A 20,421-nucleotide genomic window follows, 5' to 3' on the forward strand; every position below is an offset into this window, starting at 1 on the left:
GTTCCATAATGCTTTGATATATGGTTTCCAGTGACACAGGATTAGGCTGTTTTTCACCATTATCAAATAGAGTTAAATCATCCTTGGAATACTCCCACTGAAGCCCCTGAAGACCCTTAGTGTCCAATGGGTTAGTGGAGTGCTTATTAGGTCCTACTTGCTCACTTCTCTTCCTCTGTTTTTTCCTGACAGTGGCACTCCTGCCACTCTCCTGTAATTCCTTTCCCAGTGCCAAAGAGGACACCTCAGATTCGAATTCAGAAGAAGTTTTATCCGCCTCCAAATCCAGCTGCTCGTTGCTTGACCAACTTGAATGATCTGATAGTGAGAAAAACTTGTCTCCTTGTATTGTCTCATTATCGCGTAATTCCACTGGCCTCCGCTCCACCTGTAATAATGACCTAGCGCCTTGTGCGCCCTCCCTCTGCTCCCTCTGCTCCATCTGACTCCCGGTAGCTTGTTTTTGTAAAGTTGCCACATCTTCAGCATCGCTCTGCCCACCTTCATGCGGGGGGGGCACATCTATAGCCGTCATCTCTTCGTTTACTAGAGGATCAGCCTCCTCTACAGCGGCGGGGGGGGTATCTACGCCCCCCACCAGTATGTCCTTCCCTTTCTCAAAATACCTGTCCAGTGAAGCACTCTTGTTTTTGGAGACAACCTTCTCACCTAAGCCTTGTTTTATATCCGTACCCCCCCCCTGCCGTGCCGACAGGCTTACTCTTACCGGCTTGCCTCGTCCAGACAGAGTCACATTTTTCACTCCCTTAGGTGGCATTTTTACCTTTTTTTTTTGCTTTTTAATGCAAAATGTGTTATTATAATATACGCCCAGTGTCAAATACTTGTAATACAATAAAGAAACTCTGACCGTTTTTTGAGTCCACGTCGAAAATTGCCCCCAATTGGGACCCGTGAGCACAGACCTGTAGTTGTCTTCAGGTAGGAGCAGGAGCAGTCCAGACCGCATCCCGGGAAAACACTTTGCAATCCTTTTGGCCTCCGTCAGCAAATCCACGTAGTTTTACTTCTCCCAGGGAAAAAAAGGCCCCGCAGAAACCAAGAGCCTAGTAGCCTTGAACAATCCTCACATGAGAAGCAGTCCTTCAAAAGCAATGTCACCCGCAATATTTCCCCTGTGCCGCCCCTCCTGAGAGTCCTGGGACAGTCATCCCCAAGAAAGGAGGGAGCAGGTGAAGCAACGCGAGTCGGCACAATGTTGCTAAAATACCGCTACATTGTTTTCCTCTAAGCGCGACTGCCGAAGGAAGCTCCGACCCGCGGGAGAACTGCCGCAACACTGGGAGGTTTCCTTGGTCGGAGCAGACGCTGTAGGTATTTTGCTGTAGTGAATTATATAGCTGTGTTCTTCATGTAGGGATTTCAGTAATTCCAAAGGATGGTTGTCTGAATTGAAATGGCAAAGCCGGCAGTATCCTTTTCAAAATTTTCACTGAATCTGTGGCCAAAATGAATAGAAAACATAGGTGAATCTCATAAAGAGTCTTATGTAATGAAAAAAAGAGTCAAAACAAACAATACATTGATACGCTGTGTGTCACCGGTCGTAGCATAATGTAGACTTTAATTGGAGAATTGGGTGCTTTGGGAACTCCTGGTAGAAGCTAGTCCAATAGTTCAAGAGGACTAAAGTCAGTAAGGCAGTACCTGTTGTTTGAGACTTCTCAGAAAGGAGAGGAACTCTGAAGACTGGACTAAGGATCTGATGTAGAGTTTGGCAGACAAGGTAGTCCATAGAAATCGCAACAGAGTACTCACTTATCGGGACACTTCAGGATAGGATTTTCACTAATAATCCCTCGCTTAAGGTTGATGCAGTACTCCCCCTGCTCTGGGCTGACCATAGTGCAGTTGGCTTTTTAGTCAATTTGGCTGGATCGAAAAATATTGGTATTTCCCCTTTGGATAAGGCCATGCTCAGGCATGGCACAAGTCAAGGATATGCGCAGGTAGAGGGCACCCACCCACTCGTTTCACATGGTGGATGTTGCCTACCCCGCCAAGAAGTTGGGCACCACACAAATATGCTGAGCTCATCCTGGTGTATTTTTCAGACACCGGGACACATTCAGCGGCACCTGCATGTTGTTTGGTTTCATTCTGAACAGCAATGTGCTGGTGAAGGGGCTTTGGTTTTTTAAATTCCAGCTGGACCCCAAAACAAAGGCCAAAGTTAAGGGGCCAGCAGGCCTTCTTTTGATTGAGTGTCCTGGCTACCTGGATTCTCACACCTAGCTGCAAATAAAATGGAGAGGAAACAAAGGCTCACAGTTTAATACTTCTCAGATACTTACGAGAGGCATTTTTTTGAATTTATTCAGTCACAGATATGTTGGTCTATCCCAGTATTTACACAAATAACAATTTAAATACTACTATTTTGTTTTATTTCTTTAATAGTGCTACTCATCCCAGTCTAGTGTGTCAGAGCAATTTGCATCACACATACACATTATACATTGATAGTATATCAGATGTGTGTAAATTAAGGTACAGGATTTGCTACATATGACCCTGAGTTTTAGCAAAGTTTAGGAGTCACATGTCCTTCATAGCTCACTGTGCTATAATAAAAAGATTACAATTTATGCACTACAAGTAACAAAAGGATTTCTATGTGAAAAGCAGTAATCCACTTACCTAACTGCATGAAATATAAATCTGTCATCTGTGTATTACCTGATGTGCTTTGCAGAAGACATATTATGTTATCTATGTTATATGTTACTTTGATTCAAAACCGGGACTAAACAAAACACATATCTCGCCATCAAGTGCATAAACTTCCAGAGTTATCTTACTATTATTATTGTTCCCTGAGATTTACTGTGCACACAAAGATCTCTGCAGCAGGTGCCTTAACCCCTTAAGATATTTTAAAAAGCAGGCTTTGCCAACAGTTAAACAGAACAGACATACTGCAACATTTCTCCTTGTTGCCGATTTCTTTGTGGCAGAGTTTAAAAAAACGAATGGATAAGTTGAGGCCCTGATTTGGTTTTAGGATTGCATCACTGTTTTGCCACAACTCCAACACAGAATCTCATTTGCTAAATATTGTGTGTTCTCAAATGTACCCCTGATAAACCGGCCAAACAAATGTGTGAGTTCTTAAAATCTAATGTTACTTTTTGTAATGTCACTTCCTGTGAGGTCATTATTTGTGATGCCACTTCCTGTGATGCCACGTGCGATGTCATGCACTTTGATGTCACGCACCACGATGTCACTTGGATACTGTCTGACTTGGTTAGTCTCCCCACTTCTTTTTGAGGACTTGTGCCCTTAGCTCAGGGATTGGAAACTGATGGACGTGGACAAGTTCAATTATGATTTGATGTCCACTGGGTTTGTGACTCATTTGGATCCCGAGGTGACTGCTGTTCATTATGAGAAGTGGCTTGTAAACTGCTGTGATATTGTAGCTCTATTTTAAAAGTGTATTCAGCGTTGGGAGAAACCTTCTGTCCCTTCATTTTCTGACAGCCTCAAATTACTGATACAAAGGTGTCATAAACAAGAGCACAAACTCCTGCAAAAAATAACCTATAGGTCCTTAATTCACAAGTACAAACGGGGCATTTGCAAGGAAATATCGACCTTTTATACATCTAAAATTATGAATGCTCAAAATCCCACAAAAGAATTGTTTAACATTGTCATTCTGTTCTCTGATTCGAAAGCACCAGCAGCCACAGAATTATCACAATTTTTTTGTGACAATGTAGCCATATTTTTGGTAGAAAAATCAGTTATATCCTCTCTGAAATTTCTAATTCTCTAGATAGGACACAAAAGAATGTCTCTTATACTCACTCGGGACAGTCAATTGGAATACTCACACTCTTTCTACATCTCCACCTGTCTTGGAACCTCCAGCTAGTTCAGTCTCTTCTGCTCCCTGTGAGTCAAACAAATCCCTCTTGCTATCTTCCTTTTCTCTTCTCTCTGTCCCTCAAGTTGAGGCTCTTATGCTAAAAAATAAGGGGCATATTTATACTCTGTCTGCGCCGAATTTGCGTAGGCGCAAACCTAACACCATATTTATACTATGACGCCCGACCCCGCAAAGTCAAAATTCCTCTGTGTGTGTCATTTTCTGGATGTGGGAAACCGCCTTGCGTTAATGACATATAAGGTAGGTGTTCCCGTCCAAAAAATGACTTTAAGCCCTGTGCGCCTTATTTATACTCAAGTGTCATTTTGACGCACAGGAGGGGACTGGCCTTAAAAAATGGCACCTGGGTGAGGGCAGGCGTTAAGGGGCCTGTGGGCTCACTTCCATGGTCTATGACCGTGGAAGGAGTCCAGAGGTGCCCTTCCCTGCCCCAAGGGACACCCCCTGCCACCCCCAACCACCCCTGGAGGACAACCATGGATGGGGGGACCCATCCCAGGTAAGCAGAGGTAAGTATAATTTTTTATTTTTTTGAAGTGGCATAGGGGGGCCTAACTTTGGCCCCCCTACATGCCACTGTGCCCAATAGCCATGCCCAAGGGACAGAAGTCCCCTGGGCATGGCCATTGGGCAAGGGGGCATGACGCCTGTCTTTGCTAAGACAAGAGTCATTTCAATGGGGGTTGTGCATCAAAAACGATTTTTGGCTCTAACCTGGCTTGCACCATTTTTTGACTCACAACCCCCATTTTTCCCTACGCCGGCGCTGCGTGGTTAGTCATTTTTGTTTACTCTGACCAGCCCGCAGCGCCAGCTAACGTCAATCCAATAATAAGGCGCCCGCCCGGTGCGGCACATTTTTTATGCAAACCAGCGCCGGCGCTGGTTTGCGTCAAAAAGTATAAATATGGGCCTGAGTTGGGATTTCCCTAGACCCCTGTCCACCAAGTTTCCAAAATTCAGTTTCTGAGACAGTAGCTCCCCAGCTTCCTATTGCTACAATTACCTCTGGTTGCTTCCCCAAAGTGTGGAAGTAAGCAAAAGTAATCCCTCTTTCTAAAAAGTCCAGTCTGCATGTGAAGGTTTTGAAGAAATATTGCCCTATATTGCTTTTGCTCTTTCCTGCTAAAAACAACTGGGTCAGTACGTTATGAGCGCCATGATGTTCTAGACCAGTCCCAAATAGGATTTAGGAGAGGGCACAGCACTGAATCTGCATTAATGGCACCAGTCATTAACATCAGTGCTATTGTGAACACCAGAGGGGGTTCTGTGCTCATTATGTTAGGTTTGTCTGCAGCATTCAGTACTCTGTCTCCTTCCCTTCTGATATCATGTCTTACTCAGATGGGGATCGAGAGCAGAGCCCCTTAATATAATTAGGTCTTTTCTTTCTGAAAGAACTCAGATGGTTAGATGTGGGCAATTCACCTTCAAGCCTTTTTCACTACCGTGCGGGGTGTCTCAGGGCTCATCCCTGAGCCCCCCACACCTTATTTAATCTATATATCACTCCTTTTGTCAAGCTCATTCAATCTTTTGGCCTTATGGTATTATCCTGTGACGATGATACTCAGGTTATTGTTCTGATCACGAAGATGCCATATACCAACTGAATATTAGCAATCAGTAAGCAGATGAAGGACCACACATTAAAGCTTCATTCTGATAAAACTAAGATTCTCTTCTTTGGTTACCATTTTTCATTTTGGTCCTAGAACTGGTGGCCCTCTGTCTTAGGCTCACCTTCAGCCCCTAAGAAGGTTGCTAAAAATATGGGGGAGATGTTTGACGAACATCTCTCTTTCAATACTTATGTCAGCCCATGGTCTCTTCCTGTTTTAACATAATTTGGTCCCTTAAGAAAATCTTCCCCTTTATTCCAGAGTTGGTGCGGAAAACTGTTAATGTTGCCTTAATCTCCTCTAGTGTGTGCCACTGCAGCTCTTTATTTCTCAACATCAAGTAGAGTTCATTAATAAAACTAAACTGTACAAAATGCTGCTGCAGTCTCATCTTGAATATTTCTATAATTTAAATCAGTATTGGAGGATCTTAAATAATTTCACTGGCTCCATATTAAGCAAAGAATTTCTCTGAAAGCTTGTTGTATAGCTCATTGCACTCTGCTTTGTCAGGGACCCTAATTTTCGGTCTAAATTTCTGTGGTACCATCCAGCTAGCCCATTACGTTCAGCTTATATGAAACAGCTGATCTTTCCTACATTTCGGAAAGCTAGATGGGAAGGGAGCTCTTGGGTCCTTTGGACAGCTCAGCTCTGGAACTCTCCTTCTCGTCACATATCAGGACTAGATAACCATTTACTATTTAGAAAGAGCCCTAAAACCTGGCTCTTCCCCCATTGAGAGTCTCCTGGTAGTTTCTCTTGCTCTAACCTGTTTTATGTTCCTGGGAAAAGCTTGTTTTGGGTCTCTAGCCCCTTGACGCTTCAGGGTACTTGTATGCTTTATAAATTTGATTTCATTTCTTTTCAAAACTACTAAACCCTTGGTCTACCTGCCTCATTTAGTATTGGGTGGACTGTAAATATTCAGTCATTGGAGCCCCCCTTTTAATGACTACTTCTTCTGAGAACCTGACTCAGTAGGGGCCACGCCTGCAACAAAGTGATGGATGGCATGCTTGAATTAATCTCAGTTACTGGCAGTCACTCAGGGCCTCATCTCAAGCCATCGTTTTTCTCCGACAATGCCACCTCAGTTTGGACCCACCCATATGCAAATCAGTCGTGACCCTCCTCCCATGGGAACAGTACAGCAAAAATTGAGAGTCCAAGCCTTCCCTGATTTGGAATACAAACAACTTAGGACCAATTTTTCCCTGATGAGGCCTAATCAGCCAGGTATAGCTTGATTCCAGTGGACCAGTGAACACAGAACCTATGTCTGGGCATACCCGTTGCTCTTAAGGCATTAACTGCAACAACAACAAGGTGATAGATGGAATGCTGGGATCAATCTCTGCGTCTAGCAATCGCCCAGGCTGCATCCCAACACTCATTTGCATATAGCTGGGTCCAAACTGAGCTGACATGGTGTGCAAAATAACAGTGAATTAGGATAAGTCCAGAGTAACTACCAGTGGCTGAGATTAATTCAAGCATTCAGTCCATTACTTTTTTGTATACTTTTCTTTGCCGCCCTAAGTGGGACAGGTGTGCCATGACATGGGTCCAGTGCACACTATCTCATTGGAACCAAGCTATACCTGGCTGATGAGCCCTAATTGGGGTACAACCTGTCCTGAGTTGCTTGTGTTACAGTTCAGGAAGGATCTGTTCTGTAGTTCAAGCTGGACTGTTCACGTTGGAGTATGGTCAAGACCAATTTGCACATAGCTGGGTCTAAACTAAGGTGGTATGATGTGCAAAAAAACGGATTGTGAGCCCGCCCCAAGTAATTACCAGTACCTGCGATTAATTCAAGTATTCCATCCGTCATTCTTTCGGTATACAACTGTTAGTTGTACTAAGTGCTATGGGTGTGCCCAGTCATGGGTCCCGTGCACACTGTTACTGGAACTAAGCTATACCTGCGTGATGAACCCTAACTAGGGTGAAACCGGTCCTGTGTTGTTTGTGGTCTAGTTCAGGGAGGACCTGGCTTGGCAGTTGGAACTGGGCTCTTCCCAGTGGAGCATGGTCAAGACTGATTTGCATATAGCTGGGTCCAAACTGAGGTGGTATGGTGTGCAAAATAACAATGTATTGAGATTTGGCCCCAAGTAAATACCAGTGGCTGAGATGAATTCAAGTATTCCATCCACCATCCTATTTGTATACTTTTGTTTATTGCCCTAAATGGTGCGGTATGCCCTGAGGCCCACTTCTGTCTCACTGGGACCAAGCAATACTTGGCTGATGATCTCTAACTAGGGTGAAACCGGTCCTGGGTTGTTTGTGTTCAGGTTCTGGGTGGACCTGGCTTGGCAGTTGGGACTGGACTGTTCCCATTGGAGCAGGGGCAAGACTGATATTCATACGTTTATGTCCAAACTGAGGTAACATGGTGAGCAAAATAACGATGCGTTGGAACCCCATCTGAGTAATTACCAGTGGCTGAGATGAATTCAATCATTCCACCCATCACTTTTTTGTATACCTTTGCCAGTAGGGGCCATAAGAGGATAGACTTTATACTATGAACCCTATTTACGGTGGAAAGTGGAAAGTCTTTATTTTCCTGTCTGTCACTTCCAGGAAGAACTTTTGGTAAGGGACAGGACATGAACAATAATGACCTCTCACTCTGGGAGAAAATGCAGTCTGTGGAGAGGCCATTTGTTTTTTCCTTTTCAGAAACAAACTCCTGTTTTATGAGTTTGTTTTTGAGAAAAAACTTTTGAAAATTTTGACGGTTCGCCATCTAAGCTGACAGGATTGTCTTCCAAAATCACCATGATGGTGGTTCCTGTCAAGGTAGAGTCTTGTCCACAGGTCTGGCTGACAGCTCTAAATTTGGCAGACAGAGGTCCCTCAAGATGGTAGAGGTGTTGTTCTCCGCCATCTTGATGCAGTAAATTCTGCCTTTTCAACTCTAAATCAGGCCATATGATGTCATCAAAATAAAAGCTCCTAACTGGCACTGTAGCAATTCCTTTACTTAGGGAGTGTAAAAAAATCCTTTGTAATGAATATGGTGCATATCTAAAAGACTTACCTGCATCCTTTTCTCTTTTTAAAAGAGAAGTGATACAATCTTTCCAAACCCCTTAGTCCCGGTATACCAGAATACAGTTTTAAATTTATTGGAAATCAGATTAGAAACACTTTTTCTTTTCAAATAGTGATCTAGTATATCTTGCATTGGCAGAAATGTACTACGTAACAGTTTGCTATTTCCCTTCAACGTGGCGGCAATCATCAGTTAGCCTTCTTAGAACAATCGTATCAATGCTCAATCAAGTAAACGTTTTTGAAACCAAGGTAACTATTTATTTGAATATAAGATATTTGAAAGCATTCAAATGAAACAACCAGTTTCACAACACATCTTAAAAGAATAGCTAAGTGTGGTGCTGTAACTAAATGTTAGTGTTTGTGGCATGGTAGTGCATGATGAGTTACTGTATGTGGTGGTGTATGCGTAATTGTAGATGATACAAAGGGTTGATTTAGGGTTAAAGTGGTATTGTGTGGAGTACTGTAATATGTAAGTGAGGCAATTGGTGGTGGATTGCATGTAGGTAAGGCTTTGGCGATAGATTGTAGGTAGCATAGGTGCAGGATGAAAGCGGTTGTGAAATATTCAGCATGAATAGTGATGTAAGTGATGCTATTTGGTATTTGTGGGTCACAGGGTATAGGTGGTCAAAGTTTTAGGTGGGGATGTTGGACTGGCTGGCATTAGTGAAAAAGAGGAAGCAATATCTAATTGTGGAGAAACAGGGTAGGTCATGAGAAACTTCTGCTGCCTTCTCTATGGATGCACATGGCCTACAGGAGCGTTGCAGAATTGTGTTCTATACTTATGATGTGAATATGGGGAAAGCTTGTAATGATGTTGCCTGCATTTTACTTGTAGTGTGTATATGCATGTTTGTGTGTATGGAGAGTTTGGACAGCTGCTTCCTGGTTGTGTCAGTTGTGTGCCTTTGGCAGAGAAGAATATACAGGCATTGATTTTTCTGATTCTGTGGAGATTGTGTGTGTAATAGAGGTTTGCCCCGCTGCTTTCATGGTGAACTATTTCTATGAATCTGAAGGAAGATTGTGCAGTTGCTTTGTGTGCTGAATGCGTGTGTTAGTAAAGTTTACAGCTTTTGCTGTGCTGGTTGTGAAGGAAGACCAAAATGCTGTTGTACATGCTGCCCTTGTTCTATGTGTGAGGAGATTTTGAAGCACTTCTTTTCAGATATAGACTTCTAATCACAGATTCTTCACCTTTTATAAGCTTTCCAGACATAAGACTTGATCTGTAAAACCTTGAACAGTACCACTGCTCGTGACCAGATGGCGTTGTACGGCTCCTCTGCACTGTCGTTCACTCTGGGAGTGACATGCAGAGCCATATATAGGAACCTCCCAAGTGCACGGACGTTAGTTCCTTTCTTTCTATGCCAGTAGATGTGAATAATCGCCTCGCAAGTCTAGAGGGCTTAAACCTTGTAGGGAATTTCGCAACAAATATCTGCCACAGACCCCCACATGGTTTGCCTTTGGTGTCTGGATTTGAACCACAACTTCAAGGCCAGTAGAAAATGCCTCTTTATGCAACCCAAGGCCGTTTGGGATCAGAAAGCAAAGCAAGACTCCACTTCGTGACTGGTCGAGATCCAAAAGACAGTCCTGCTTCTGAGGTCGTTCCCACGTCAGATCATTATCGAGATCCATATCCTAGGGTAAGTCAAAGTAGAAGCACAAGAAGTTCACGATGGACAAGGTCCGGTCCTGCCACTCAGTCGACTAAGAAAGCACAATTTGCCCTTCAGATTCAAGCTCAACCCTTGTCCCAGAGAAGCCTTAAATCCTAGGGCTGTTGGCGATGCCACAGCAAATTGAGGAATTCTGTGAAGCCATGGCTGTGATTTTGTTTTTGCATGTTACTGGCTCCCTTTGGTGCACCTGCAAGCCCTAAGGAGCTGAGAGGCCTCCCTTTGGTGGGTCCTCCCTAGGTAGCGGTTGGGCCATCTGAATTCACTCTAGATTCTGCACCAACCTTAGCACCAGCTCCCTGTCCATCACAACCCTTGTCGGAACACGACCCACTAGCACAGTCGACAATGACAGGCAACCCATAATGCTGTCCAACTCCGAAATTAAGCAACTCCGACCTCGAGGCCATGTACTTCCTTGACTGAGCCACATCCATTTAGCTACCCCTTTGTTTCCAATACAGTGCCCTTGCCCTCAGGAAAAGCTCATGCCCTCCTTGAATTATTTGGCACAGATTCTGACAGTGGTGGCTGTGATGTTGTGGGAGAGTTTACCCAGCCTTTTACCAAGAATAACTGGGTATGAAGATCTCCAGGATGCCAGTGGTCTGGAAACTTCCCTGCAAGTATGATATTTTCACCTCCGGACACTGTCACAAAAGAAAGTGTTTCCTTTGTAATGGTTGTGCAGAGGTTCTTGACCTTCAGCTCACCATTCAAGACAAAATGAGCAATGTCTTAACCAAAGTGCTTCAGCCTGGTCAAATAGGTAAGGACTCACCATTTCTTCTGTTTATTGAGGCACTTTTGGGGACTAGAGTTAAGGCCTGTTCAAGTTCTCTGTCAATCAGTAGATTGCCAGGTGCCATCACCCTGCCCCAGGTGACCCAGACTTTCTCACCCTGCACCCTACTTCAGGGAGCCTTCTGGTGCAAGGTTACTCCATAGAGCCTTGTGGTGCAAGGTTCCTTACTACTCCCCCTGACAGGGAATCAAAGAGGATAGAGGTCTTCGGTCAGTGGTTCTGTACATCAACAAGTTTAGTCCTTCGCTCAGTGAATGGCAGCTTCCTTTTAGGCTACAATTTTCACTTCTTCCGGGACTCAGTAGATCTGGTATTGCGTATGTATCTAGAAAGGAGGCTCGTACCACCCTCTCTATGAAGGACACCCATGATGTGGCCAAGTTCACTATTCGCTGCTGTCTAGATGCCATAGACCTTCTTAGTAGAGCCATAGGCACTAGTGTGTCCCTTTGCAAGCGTGGCTGGATGTGATCCACTGGATTTTCAGATGACATCAAAGCCAGTCTTATGAACATGCCATTTGGTGGTTTGTCTTTTTAAGGCCAAAGCAGACTCGGCCTTGAGGTGTTTTGAGGATAACAGGGCCGAGGTGCACACATTTGGCATTTCCCCACCTCTGTGCCAGCCGCATCAACATGTTCACCTCTTCCGTGGCTATGATCAAGACTTTCAATATCGCCAGCCAGTTAAGCAATCTCTCTGTCCTTTTCATGGCTACAGTAACCACATGGACATCAAAGCCAGTGCGTGCTGCCCAGTCTTCTGCCCCTCCAGGTGCTGCCACCCCCAAGACACTTTAGCATGCTCTTGACGACACACAACCACTTACTATGTTGAAGGCAGAAACCAACATTTTTCCCTTTAAGGCAGGCATTAACTTCGAACAAGTGAGTCCTGCAAGTTGTTCAGCGGGTTTACACCTAACCATTCCTCGATACCCCACCGCCCATTCCACCATCCACAGACTGGCTAATGGAGGACCACTTGTCACTGCTGCAACCAGAAGTGCTGGCTCTTCTGACCAAAGGAACCTTATAGAGGAAGCCTACACCAAAAGTCGGTGGTAGTTGTTTTGCCTAGTACTTCCTAGTGCCAAAGAAGGATGGAGGCCTCCACTCCTTCATAGATCTACTCCCTCTGAATGCCTTCCTGCTAAAATAGCAAATTCAGGATGCACACTCTCACCTAGGTCTTGTCTGGTATCCACCCTGGAGAATGGATGGTAGCGCTGGGCCTGCAGGATGCTTATTTCCAACTCCTTTGACTTTCCTTATGAGGTTGTTGATGTCATTCTAGCAGCCAGGTGCTGCTCCACCAATTCTGCCTGCTATTGAGACAGGTTTTCGACAGTTCTCTGCAGATTGACCAACTTCATTCTAAGCTCCGTTTGATGTGCTGTTGTTTGTTTTGTCTATAGCCCAGCAAGGCCTTGTTTTGTGCACTGTCTCTCTCTGCTTTTTACAGTTACTGGACCAGTGCTTGTTTAAGTCACTGGTTGTGATGCTTTTCCTCAAAGGGTTACAATACATGTATCCTCCTTCTCTGTTTATTATGCCCCAATCCGACTTGAGTTTACACCTTGCATTCCTCATTTGTGCACCCGCTGAGCCTTTACACCGCTGTCCTCTCAATCCCCTTCCCCTTGATAGTCTTTATGGTCGCCATAACAAGGCTCAGTAGGTGAACAAATTTAAGGCACTGTCAGTCGGTCCATCTCACATCACTTTCAACCCCTGCAGGCTGTTCTGCGATCTCAACCATCCTTCCTTCCATATCAGAACATCACTCTTTTGGCATTTCTTGCTCCGTCTAACCCCTCTATGGAGGAGGAAAGACTCCATAGGTTGGACCCGAAGAGGGCACTTAAGTTTCTATATTGATATTGCCAGAGAACACTTGGGGAATGATCAGCTCTTTATTGGATTCACCAGAGACAAGAAAGGCAAGGCACTGCACAAAAGGTCCATCTCTCACTGGATCATACTGTTCATTAAGCTCTGCTATGCAGTAGCAAAAAAACAGCCTCTGAAAGGGTTACAGGCTCACTCCACCAGAGCTAAGGGTGATACCACTGCGTTGACATGCAGATTGTCTGTCCTGGACATTTGGCAAGTAGCTACGTGGGAGTCCTTCCATACATTGACAAAGCAATATTGTTTGGGCAGCCAGGGATGTTCATAGAGGCACTTTGTTCTCTCTGTTCTACAGGATTTTATGGTCTGAAGCAGTTCACAGACACACCTCCTGAGGTGTACTACTTCAGTATCCATTTAAAAAGTGAGGACTCTGCGGTTAGAATACTCTTTCAGAAGAACAAGTTACTTTACTTCGGAAGAGACTCCAACTGCAGATTACACACCGACCATACCAAACTCCCTGAGTGGACTTTTCTCCTAAAAAGATCCCAGCTTAGTTTACAGCAAAGGGCTCAGTTGTGAATTGATGACTGGGCTCTGTATCTGCGGACTCAGGGAATCCAGAAAGCAAGTGATCTAAGCGCATATGGTTGGCACCTATAAAGGGCTCCACACAATGCAGTCACTGTGCAGCTGCACTGTACCACCTGGTGGTACGTAGGGGTACTGCACAAGATTTTCTTGATCCAGTCAAACACTTGTGGAATACTCAGTGGCAGAGGAATCTGCAGTTATATAGAATATCTACCAGAAAGAGCATTACCAAAGGTAAGTAACTTGTTCTTCAGGTTGTACCTGTTCGGAATGTGAGGGATGGCTGTATTTTGCAGTTGCACATATACCTCTTGAGAGTGTGCACATAAGTGTGTGCAGCAGCTACACATGCTATGGCTATTCTGTGTGCATGTGTAAAACCACACTAATCATTACTGCTTCTGTTAAACCACCTCTTCGGTGTTCAGGGAAGCTTACAATTCTGCTGCCCAAGATGCACCTTTCTATTTTTAGCAGTGAAGTTTGAGAAAATGTTTTTTAAAACACTAAGGCCCTCATTATGACTTCGGCGGTCAAAAACAGTTGACAGCCGAAGTCACGCCCACCAGGAGACCGCCAGTGATGGCGGTCTTGAGACGGCCATATTATGACTCCTGGCAGCTCTCTGCAATAAATTGGGTGGAGAGCCACCAGCAGCCATAGTGGTGGCTGGCGGTCTAGTGGTCGTTGCTCCGCTGGCACCACCACGTCGTCACAACACTGCCCGCTGTATTACAACTTTGTAATCGGAGTGGCAGTGTTGTGGTGACGGGGCGGTGCCGGCGGAGAAGGCCTCATAGATCCCCTTCCCTCTCGGATGACCACCAGGTAAGGTGATCGACCGACAGGGGAGGGGGAGTGTTGAGTATTGTGTGCGTGAATGGGCATGTGTGTTAATGGAGGGGTGTGGGGTGGTGTTGTGTGCAAGTGTCTGTGTACTTGTGCGAATGCGTGTATGCTGGGGGGTGAGGAGTGTTGTGACCATGTGTGTGTGAATGAGTGAGCGTAGATGTGTGTGTGTGTGTATGTATGCATGTGTGGATGTGTGTGTGGATGTCTGTATGTGTGGTGTGTGTGTGGATCGTGGGGAGCCAGTACGGGGATGGGGAGCGGGGATTAGTACAGGGATTGGGGGAGGGGCGGCGGCACTGCTTGGGGGGTTGGGGGTTCCTGATGGGGTCGGGGGTGGAGGAGGTGCCTACAGAGATGGGGTATTGGGGTGTCCTGTAGTGGCGCCAGGGATTTCATGGCGGGGCTTCCGCCACGGAGTCCCTGGTGGTAAGGATACTCATTATACCGCGGGTGTGGTTAGGTGGACAGCCGAGTCAAAGGTGGTCAACCTTCGGCCAGGAGGTCCCAAACCCCTGGTGGCACAGGCGGCACTGCAGCGGTCATAATTTGGTGGTCCTGCACCGCCATGTTGTCGACGGTCTGGCCGCCACCGCCGGCGTGGCGGGGCAGGACTGCCAGGGTCATAATGACCCCCTAAATCAGTAACCTATGGCTTTATCAGTGCTTGCTTGTACAACACTGATTTGCGTAATACATGTTCAGCGTGCTACACTTGCATCAATTTGCATAGAGTATAATTCACAGCAGTGGACACTTTTTTTTTTTGTGGAGACAGAAATGAACTACGCTCTTCCACGGCTCCATTACTCTCAGTTCAGTAGTTTTCTCCTAGCGTTCTGAAGTGCCACTAAGTCAAAGCTAAAGTGGTTCTTATTTTTGTGTCACACAGAAAGAATACTCCTAAATCATAATCAGAGACTGTTTGTGGCAAGAGGTACCAGTGGGTGACTCATTCCCATCTCGATTCATTTGACCCGAAATCTACTCCTTCAACCTCCTCAGTCACAAATTTTTACAATTTAGCAGTCTTGTTCCCAATATCTGTGTGTGTCAGACTCTCCATCTAGCAGTTTCAAATTCTGCATGCGTATCTTTAATGCCAGACAACCTTGTTTTTGGTGTCAAAATGTTGTTGGGAGCTAGGGAAAATGAAGGGACTGCCTCATGCCAAGGTACTATCGTAGTAGACATATGCATCTAAATTTCGAGTAAACAAACCGTGATGTGATGTGAGCTTTGAACATATGGGTACCAGAAATGAAACAATCAAATAGGCAATGCTGGATCTAGTTGTCCCAGGCATTAAGTGGGCTGATTAAAGTGCTTACTTTACGCGTAAGGATGATTTCCCACAATCAGTACACAGAGTTTGTTCACGTTAATTGGAGAGAAATTTAAACTCACCAGAAACGGATACAAAAGAGGAACACTTTCTTAACAGACTTATTGGCATTGGCATCCCCATTTTGGTGCCTACGCTGGTACGTGGGCCATTTTCAGAGTACTCTAAAAAGATGATTCTTCTACTATTAGGCAGTCAGAATAGACCTAAAATTATTTCTTCCTTATTTGGAACAAGTCATGGCAGATTTGCAGACAGTACAGACAATGTAAAACTGAATCAAGCAAGGAGCAAAACATCTTGCTGGAAAACGCTGGGTATTTGAGCTAGAAGAGGAATGATCTTCTTAGATATTTTCTCATATAATAATTCCTAAAGCTTTTTCTCCAATGTCCATGATCCTTGAGGTAATGAGAAAAGACAGGATCTCAAAGCCCTAACCTAAGTCAGACTAGCATCGAAATGAAATCTACTTCACTTCTCTCAGACTCCTTATTTCAAAATCCTGTGCAGTCAATACCTTTACAAGAATCCAGATACTCCATTACCCTGCTTTTTAACATCTGTGCTTGGCCCATGTAACATCCTAACTAGTGTTACATTTTGAGATTGAGCATAGTTAGTTAATTTAATTGAATGTCTTAAAATGAACATTTGTAACCCTCAAATCATATCCCTTTTGGAAATGGCAGGTTTCTTTAGAAAATATGAAGGGGCTAGCCTTTGTATCCACCATAAATTGATTCATATTCATGTTACCTATTTATATACGTGGTAATTGCATAGCACAAACCATTTTAAAAGGCAAAAGAGCACTGTACAGGGTAAATGGCAAGCATATTGAGTGATCTGGCTATATCAGATCACTCGATATACATCAGGGTTCTGGGAGCAAAGGGGAGCTATTACTGCGTTATGAGGTATATTTTTTAAAGAGTTGCATCTTCAACTCTTTCATAAATCGGAGCAGTGCTTAGGCGGTCCTGATGGATATGGCAATGTTGTTCCAGATCCTGGGTGCATGGATGACAAAAAGGCCTAAATGCCTTTTTTTTGTTGTTTTTTACACTTCTAAGTCTTCAGTCTGATGTTGCAGTGGCTGCAGATGTGTCCAGAGCCACCAGAGTTGTTGAGCTTGTCTGCAGCGTAAGTAGGGGCTGTTAGTAGTAATGGCTTTCTAAATCATACAGTTGGATTTGAAGATGATGTAGATTCACATTGGGAGCCAGGGGAGTTCCATCAAGATGGGGGTGATGTGATCATACTTCTTCTACAGGCCCTGGATGAGAGATGCCATGGTGTGTAGTATGCCTTTAAGGGGGGAGGGGCAATGTAGAGTCTAGGAGGCCACGGAACAGGGATCATCATCAAGATGCAAGAGAATGAGGGTTTGAACAGCAGTTCTGAATTTATCTTCTGGAAGGAAACGTTGGGCCTGATTATGACCTTGGTGGATTGGATACTCTGTCTCAAACGTGATGGATATCCCGCCCGCCGTTTTACAAGTTCTATAGCATATAATGGAACTTGTAATTCGGAGGGCGGGATATCCGTCATGTTTGTAACAGAGTATCCCATCCACCAAGGTCGTAATCAGGCCCTTTGTTTCTTTAGAAGGCAGAGCTGGTGCTAGGAAGGGCCGTCTTTGTCTTTTAGGCAATGTGTTCCTTGAGGGTGAGGTCGATGTTCATGAAGAATCCAAATGGCTTGACATTCATTTAAAAGTTGGGTTTGTCACTGTCAAGATTCTTTAATTCAGTCAGGTTTGTGCGATGTCTTACTAGATTTTCTTGGTAAATGGCAGCTTTTCCATCTTGGTGGGCTTGTGCTTCAGGTAGGTGCTTTCAGGTCTAGATGATATGCAGGTAATATCTGAGACGATAGACATCTGGAGCACAAAATACTTTCAAGTAGGTGTTGAGTATTGTTTGCATATTGGTGTATTTTGATGTTGCTATCTGGGTATCGAGCCCCAAGGGAGCCTCATGTCCAGGTTGAGGATCACAGGGAACCGTATGGAACACTAGGGCCCCCACTGGTGAATTTTCTTCAGGCATGGAGGTGCCTATACGAATGAGCTGGTGTCATTTGGAACAGTAGGAGGACAACCAGTGAAGGAAATTGCCAGTGAGACTCTAAGGTTGGAGGAGGATAGGGATTGCCTATGTGGGACTCTAAGCTTGATGAGGGTGGCATGTTGACTGTGTCGAAAGCAGCTGAGAGGTCCAGCAATATCAGAAGACAATGACCTGATTGCTCTCAAGTGCATAAGGCTATCTTTTCTGGAATCCGTGTAACGTTTGTTAGCGCCCTGTTTTGAAATATTTATGCCTTATCTGATTCAGGCCCTGTTTTCATTGAGAAGGTAAAAAAAGCATGTGTGTTTGTGAGTGTATGCCTGCTGGTATTTTCTAACACTCTGATGTTCCAAAGAATACACTCATGAGCCAAAGTTAAAAATAATTTGCTTTGTTGTTTGCTGGACTAAAATAAGTCATTAAAATTGCTTGTGGGCTAAAACGATAGCATACCTAACAGCTTTGAAGTGATCTTCGAAGATGAGATATTAGTGTCTTGATCTATTTTCAATTGTGTGAGAGTATGCAGGTGATAATTTCTGCAGTAAGCCTGGTTGCCGTCAATGCTATGCCCATACTGATCATTCTCTGGTTTTCTGTTTATCCTAGATGTGCCCTCTCGAATGCTTAATCCTCGCAATCAACTCATAAAAGTAATTGAATACAATCGGACTCGACTAGACTGCCCTTTCTTTGGTTCACCTGTTCCTGTTCTGCGCTGGTAAGAACTGATATTAACAGAGCTGATTTAGTGTCACCCTTTTCCTGTCAAGCCTTTTTTTACCCACCTCCATGCACATCTTTCTCAAGTTCTGTTCATCAGCTACTTTCCTGAAATGAGTCACGCTCTTCCACATTCCACAAACTATCCTCTGGTTCACATGTGCCTATTCTCTCTTTCGAGGTTTAAGAATGGCCGGACCAGTAAACTGGATGGTGGCAATTATCGAGTGTATGAGAATGGAAGCTTGGAGATCATCATCACCCGAAAGGACGACCAGGGTGTCTACACATGTGTGGCCACTAACACCCTGGGCAAAGCAGAGAATCAGGTCACCTTAGAGGTGAAAGGTGAGCTTAATTAAGGTAGTGGGCTCTAGTTTACTTAGTAGACAGAGTTCTTTTGTATCTCCCGACATTTAATCTGTGTTTGTATCATACTTTGTGAGCTAAAACACAGATTTTGGATGGTAAGCAACTCATTAATTTTTACTTCAAATTAAATGATAAAGTAAACTTCTTTAATGTACCCCCAAGGTGGCCTAGATTCTTCTGATGATATGTGCTGTTCACATACAACTTTACAGTATTCGGAAAAAGCTTCAAAAGACTGCTGATCATATGAGAGAAATGGAAGAAAGATGTTATAGAACAGCAGAAGAAAGATGAGAACTAAAGTTGTTTAAGTAGGAAACAAGAGGCAAATACAAACTTGAGTTGTGTTTTAATAAAGTTATTGGTTTAATTTTAATTAAATTAGTTTTCTGAGTAAGGAAGGTAGAGTAATGCTCAGGAATAGTGTAAGGAATGTCTTCAATTCCTTAGGTTTTTACTGTTTTGATTAATACTAGTTTGCTGGAAAGTGACTGGCAAAAGGTAGAGTTTTGAAGTCTGATCCTATGACTGGGGTGGGAATTACATAACTTACTTGCAGAGTTAGGGCAGGGTTGAGGAAAGAAAGAGTTCAGAGAGCAGGGTTGCGAAAACTTGCTCTAGGAATTTGTAGCTTGGGCTGGTGACTGGTTGCAACGCTGTTTTTCAACTGTCTGGTTCAGCACCATTGAATGCCGTCCGATCATCGTTGTAGACATAAATTGCTTCTTTAGTCTCCGAGTTCATGGTGGTAAGTGACTTGGTTCAGAGAGAGAGAGAGAGAGAGGGAGAAAGAGTTTTGTGCAAACAAATGGACCTTTAATAATGATGAGCAATCTTTTCATGGTGGAATGGCCTCCAGATGGAATGTTGAGTCTATAAAACTGATATCAGACAGCAAATAAAGCTTTCTAAGAATGCTCTAAATCCCGACTAGAATGGGGTTAAGACACCACAGCAATTCTGCTATTTGCCTATTATTATTAACTTCGATGCAGTTGTTCACATCCCTTGTTGGTGGAGAAAAGTAGTGAGGGTATACTTTCCAAGTTGATAACTGACCCTCCCTGTTTTCCCTTATTGGAGGCTAGCTGTTTAGCTGATTGCCTGAAATAGCAATATAACTTAGGTACATTTGTACTGAAGTCAGTTTATTGACCATGTTGTGCTCTATGTTGAAGACTGCATGTGTTGTGATGAGACTTGATTCTAGCGAGCAGAACTGGTAAAAATAACATAAAGTGAATCCACAGCAGAGAGCTATGCTCAAATGCCTAGAGAGGGTAATCAGAAGAAAGTAACATTTGAAGTGTTATAACACTGGTCTGATGATTTGAGTCTTCAGGCTCACTAGCAGTGGACAAAAACTACCTTTTGATTGCTTTTCAATTTCCATAGAGATAATTAAGGTGGAATAATATATCACTGACTCCAAGCATGGTGAGAAGCCATCTCTGAAGGACTATTCACAGATTGTATTCAGTGAATG

The 20,421-nt window shown here is 44.1% G+C and overlaps 1 protein-coding gene across 7 annotated transcripts in view; it reads left to right on the forward strand.

Moving 5' to 3' along the window:
* The window catches only part of NFASC (neurofascin), a 733,849-nt gene that overhangs the window by 447,619 nt on the left and 265,809 nt on the right, over positions 1–20,421 (forward strand). For all 7 annotated transcript variants that reach the window (XM_069238522.1, XM_069238515.1, XM_069238519.1 and 4 more), the window contains 2 exons: positions 18,450–18,561; positions 18,745–18,911. In XM_069238522.1, coding sequence (XP_069094623.1) covers positions 18,450–18,561; positions 18,745–18,911 — 279 coding nt within the window. The remainder of the gene's footprint in view (positions 1–18,449; positions 18,562–18,744; positions 18,912–20,421) is intronic.

Source organism: Pleurodeles waltl, chromosome 6, assembly GCF_031143425.1.
Source record: "Pleurodeles waltl isolate 20211129_DDA chromosome 6, aPleWal1.hap1.20221129, whole genome shotgun sequence".
NCBI classification, from domain to species: Eukaryota; Metazoa; Chordata; class Amphibia; order Caudata; family Salamandridae; genus Pleurodeles; species Pleurodeles waltl.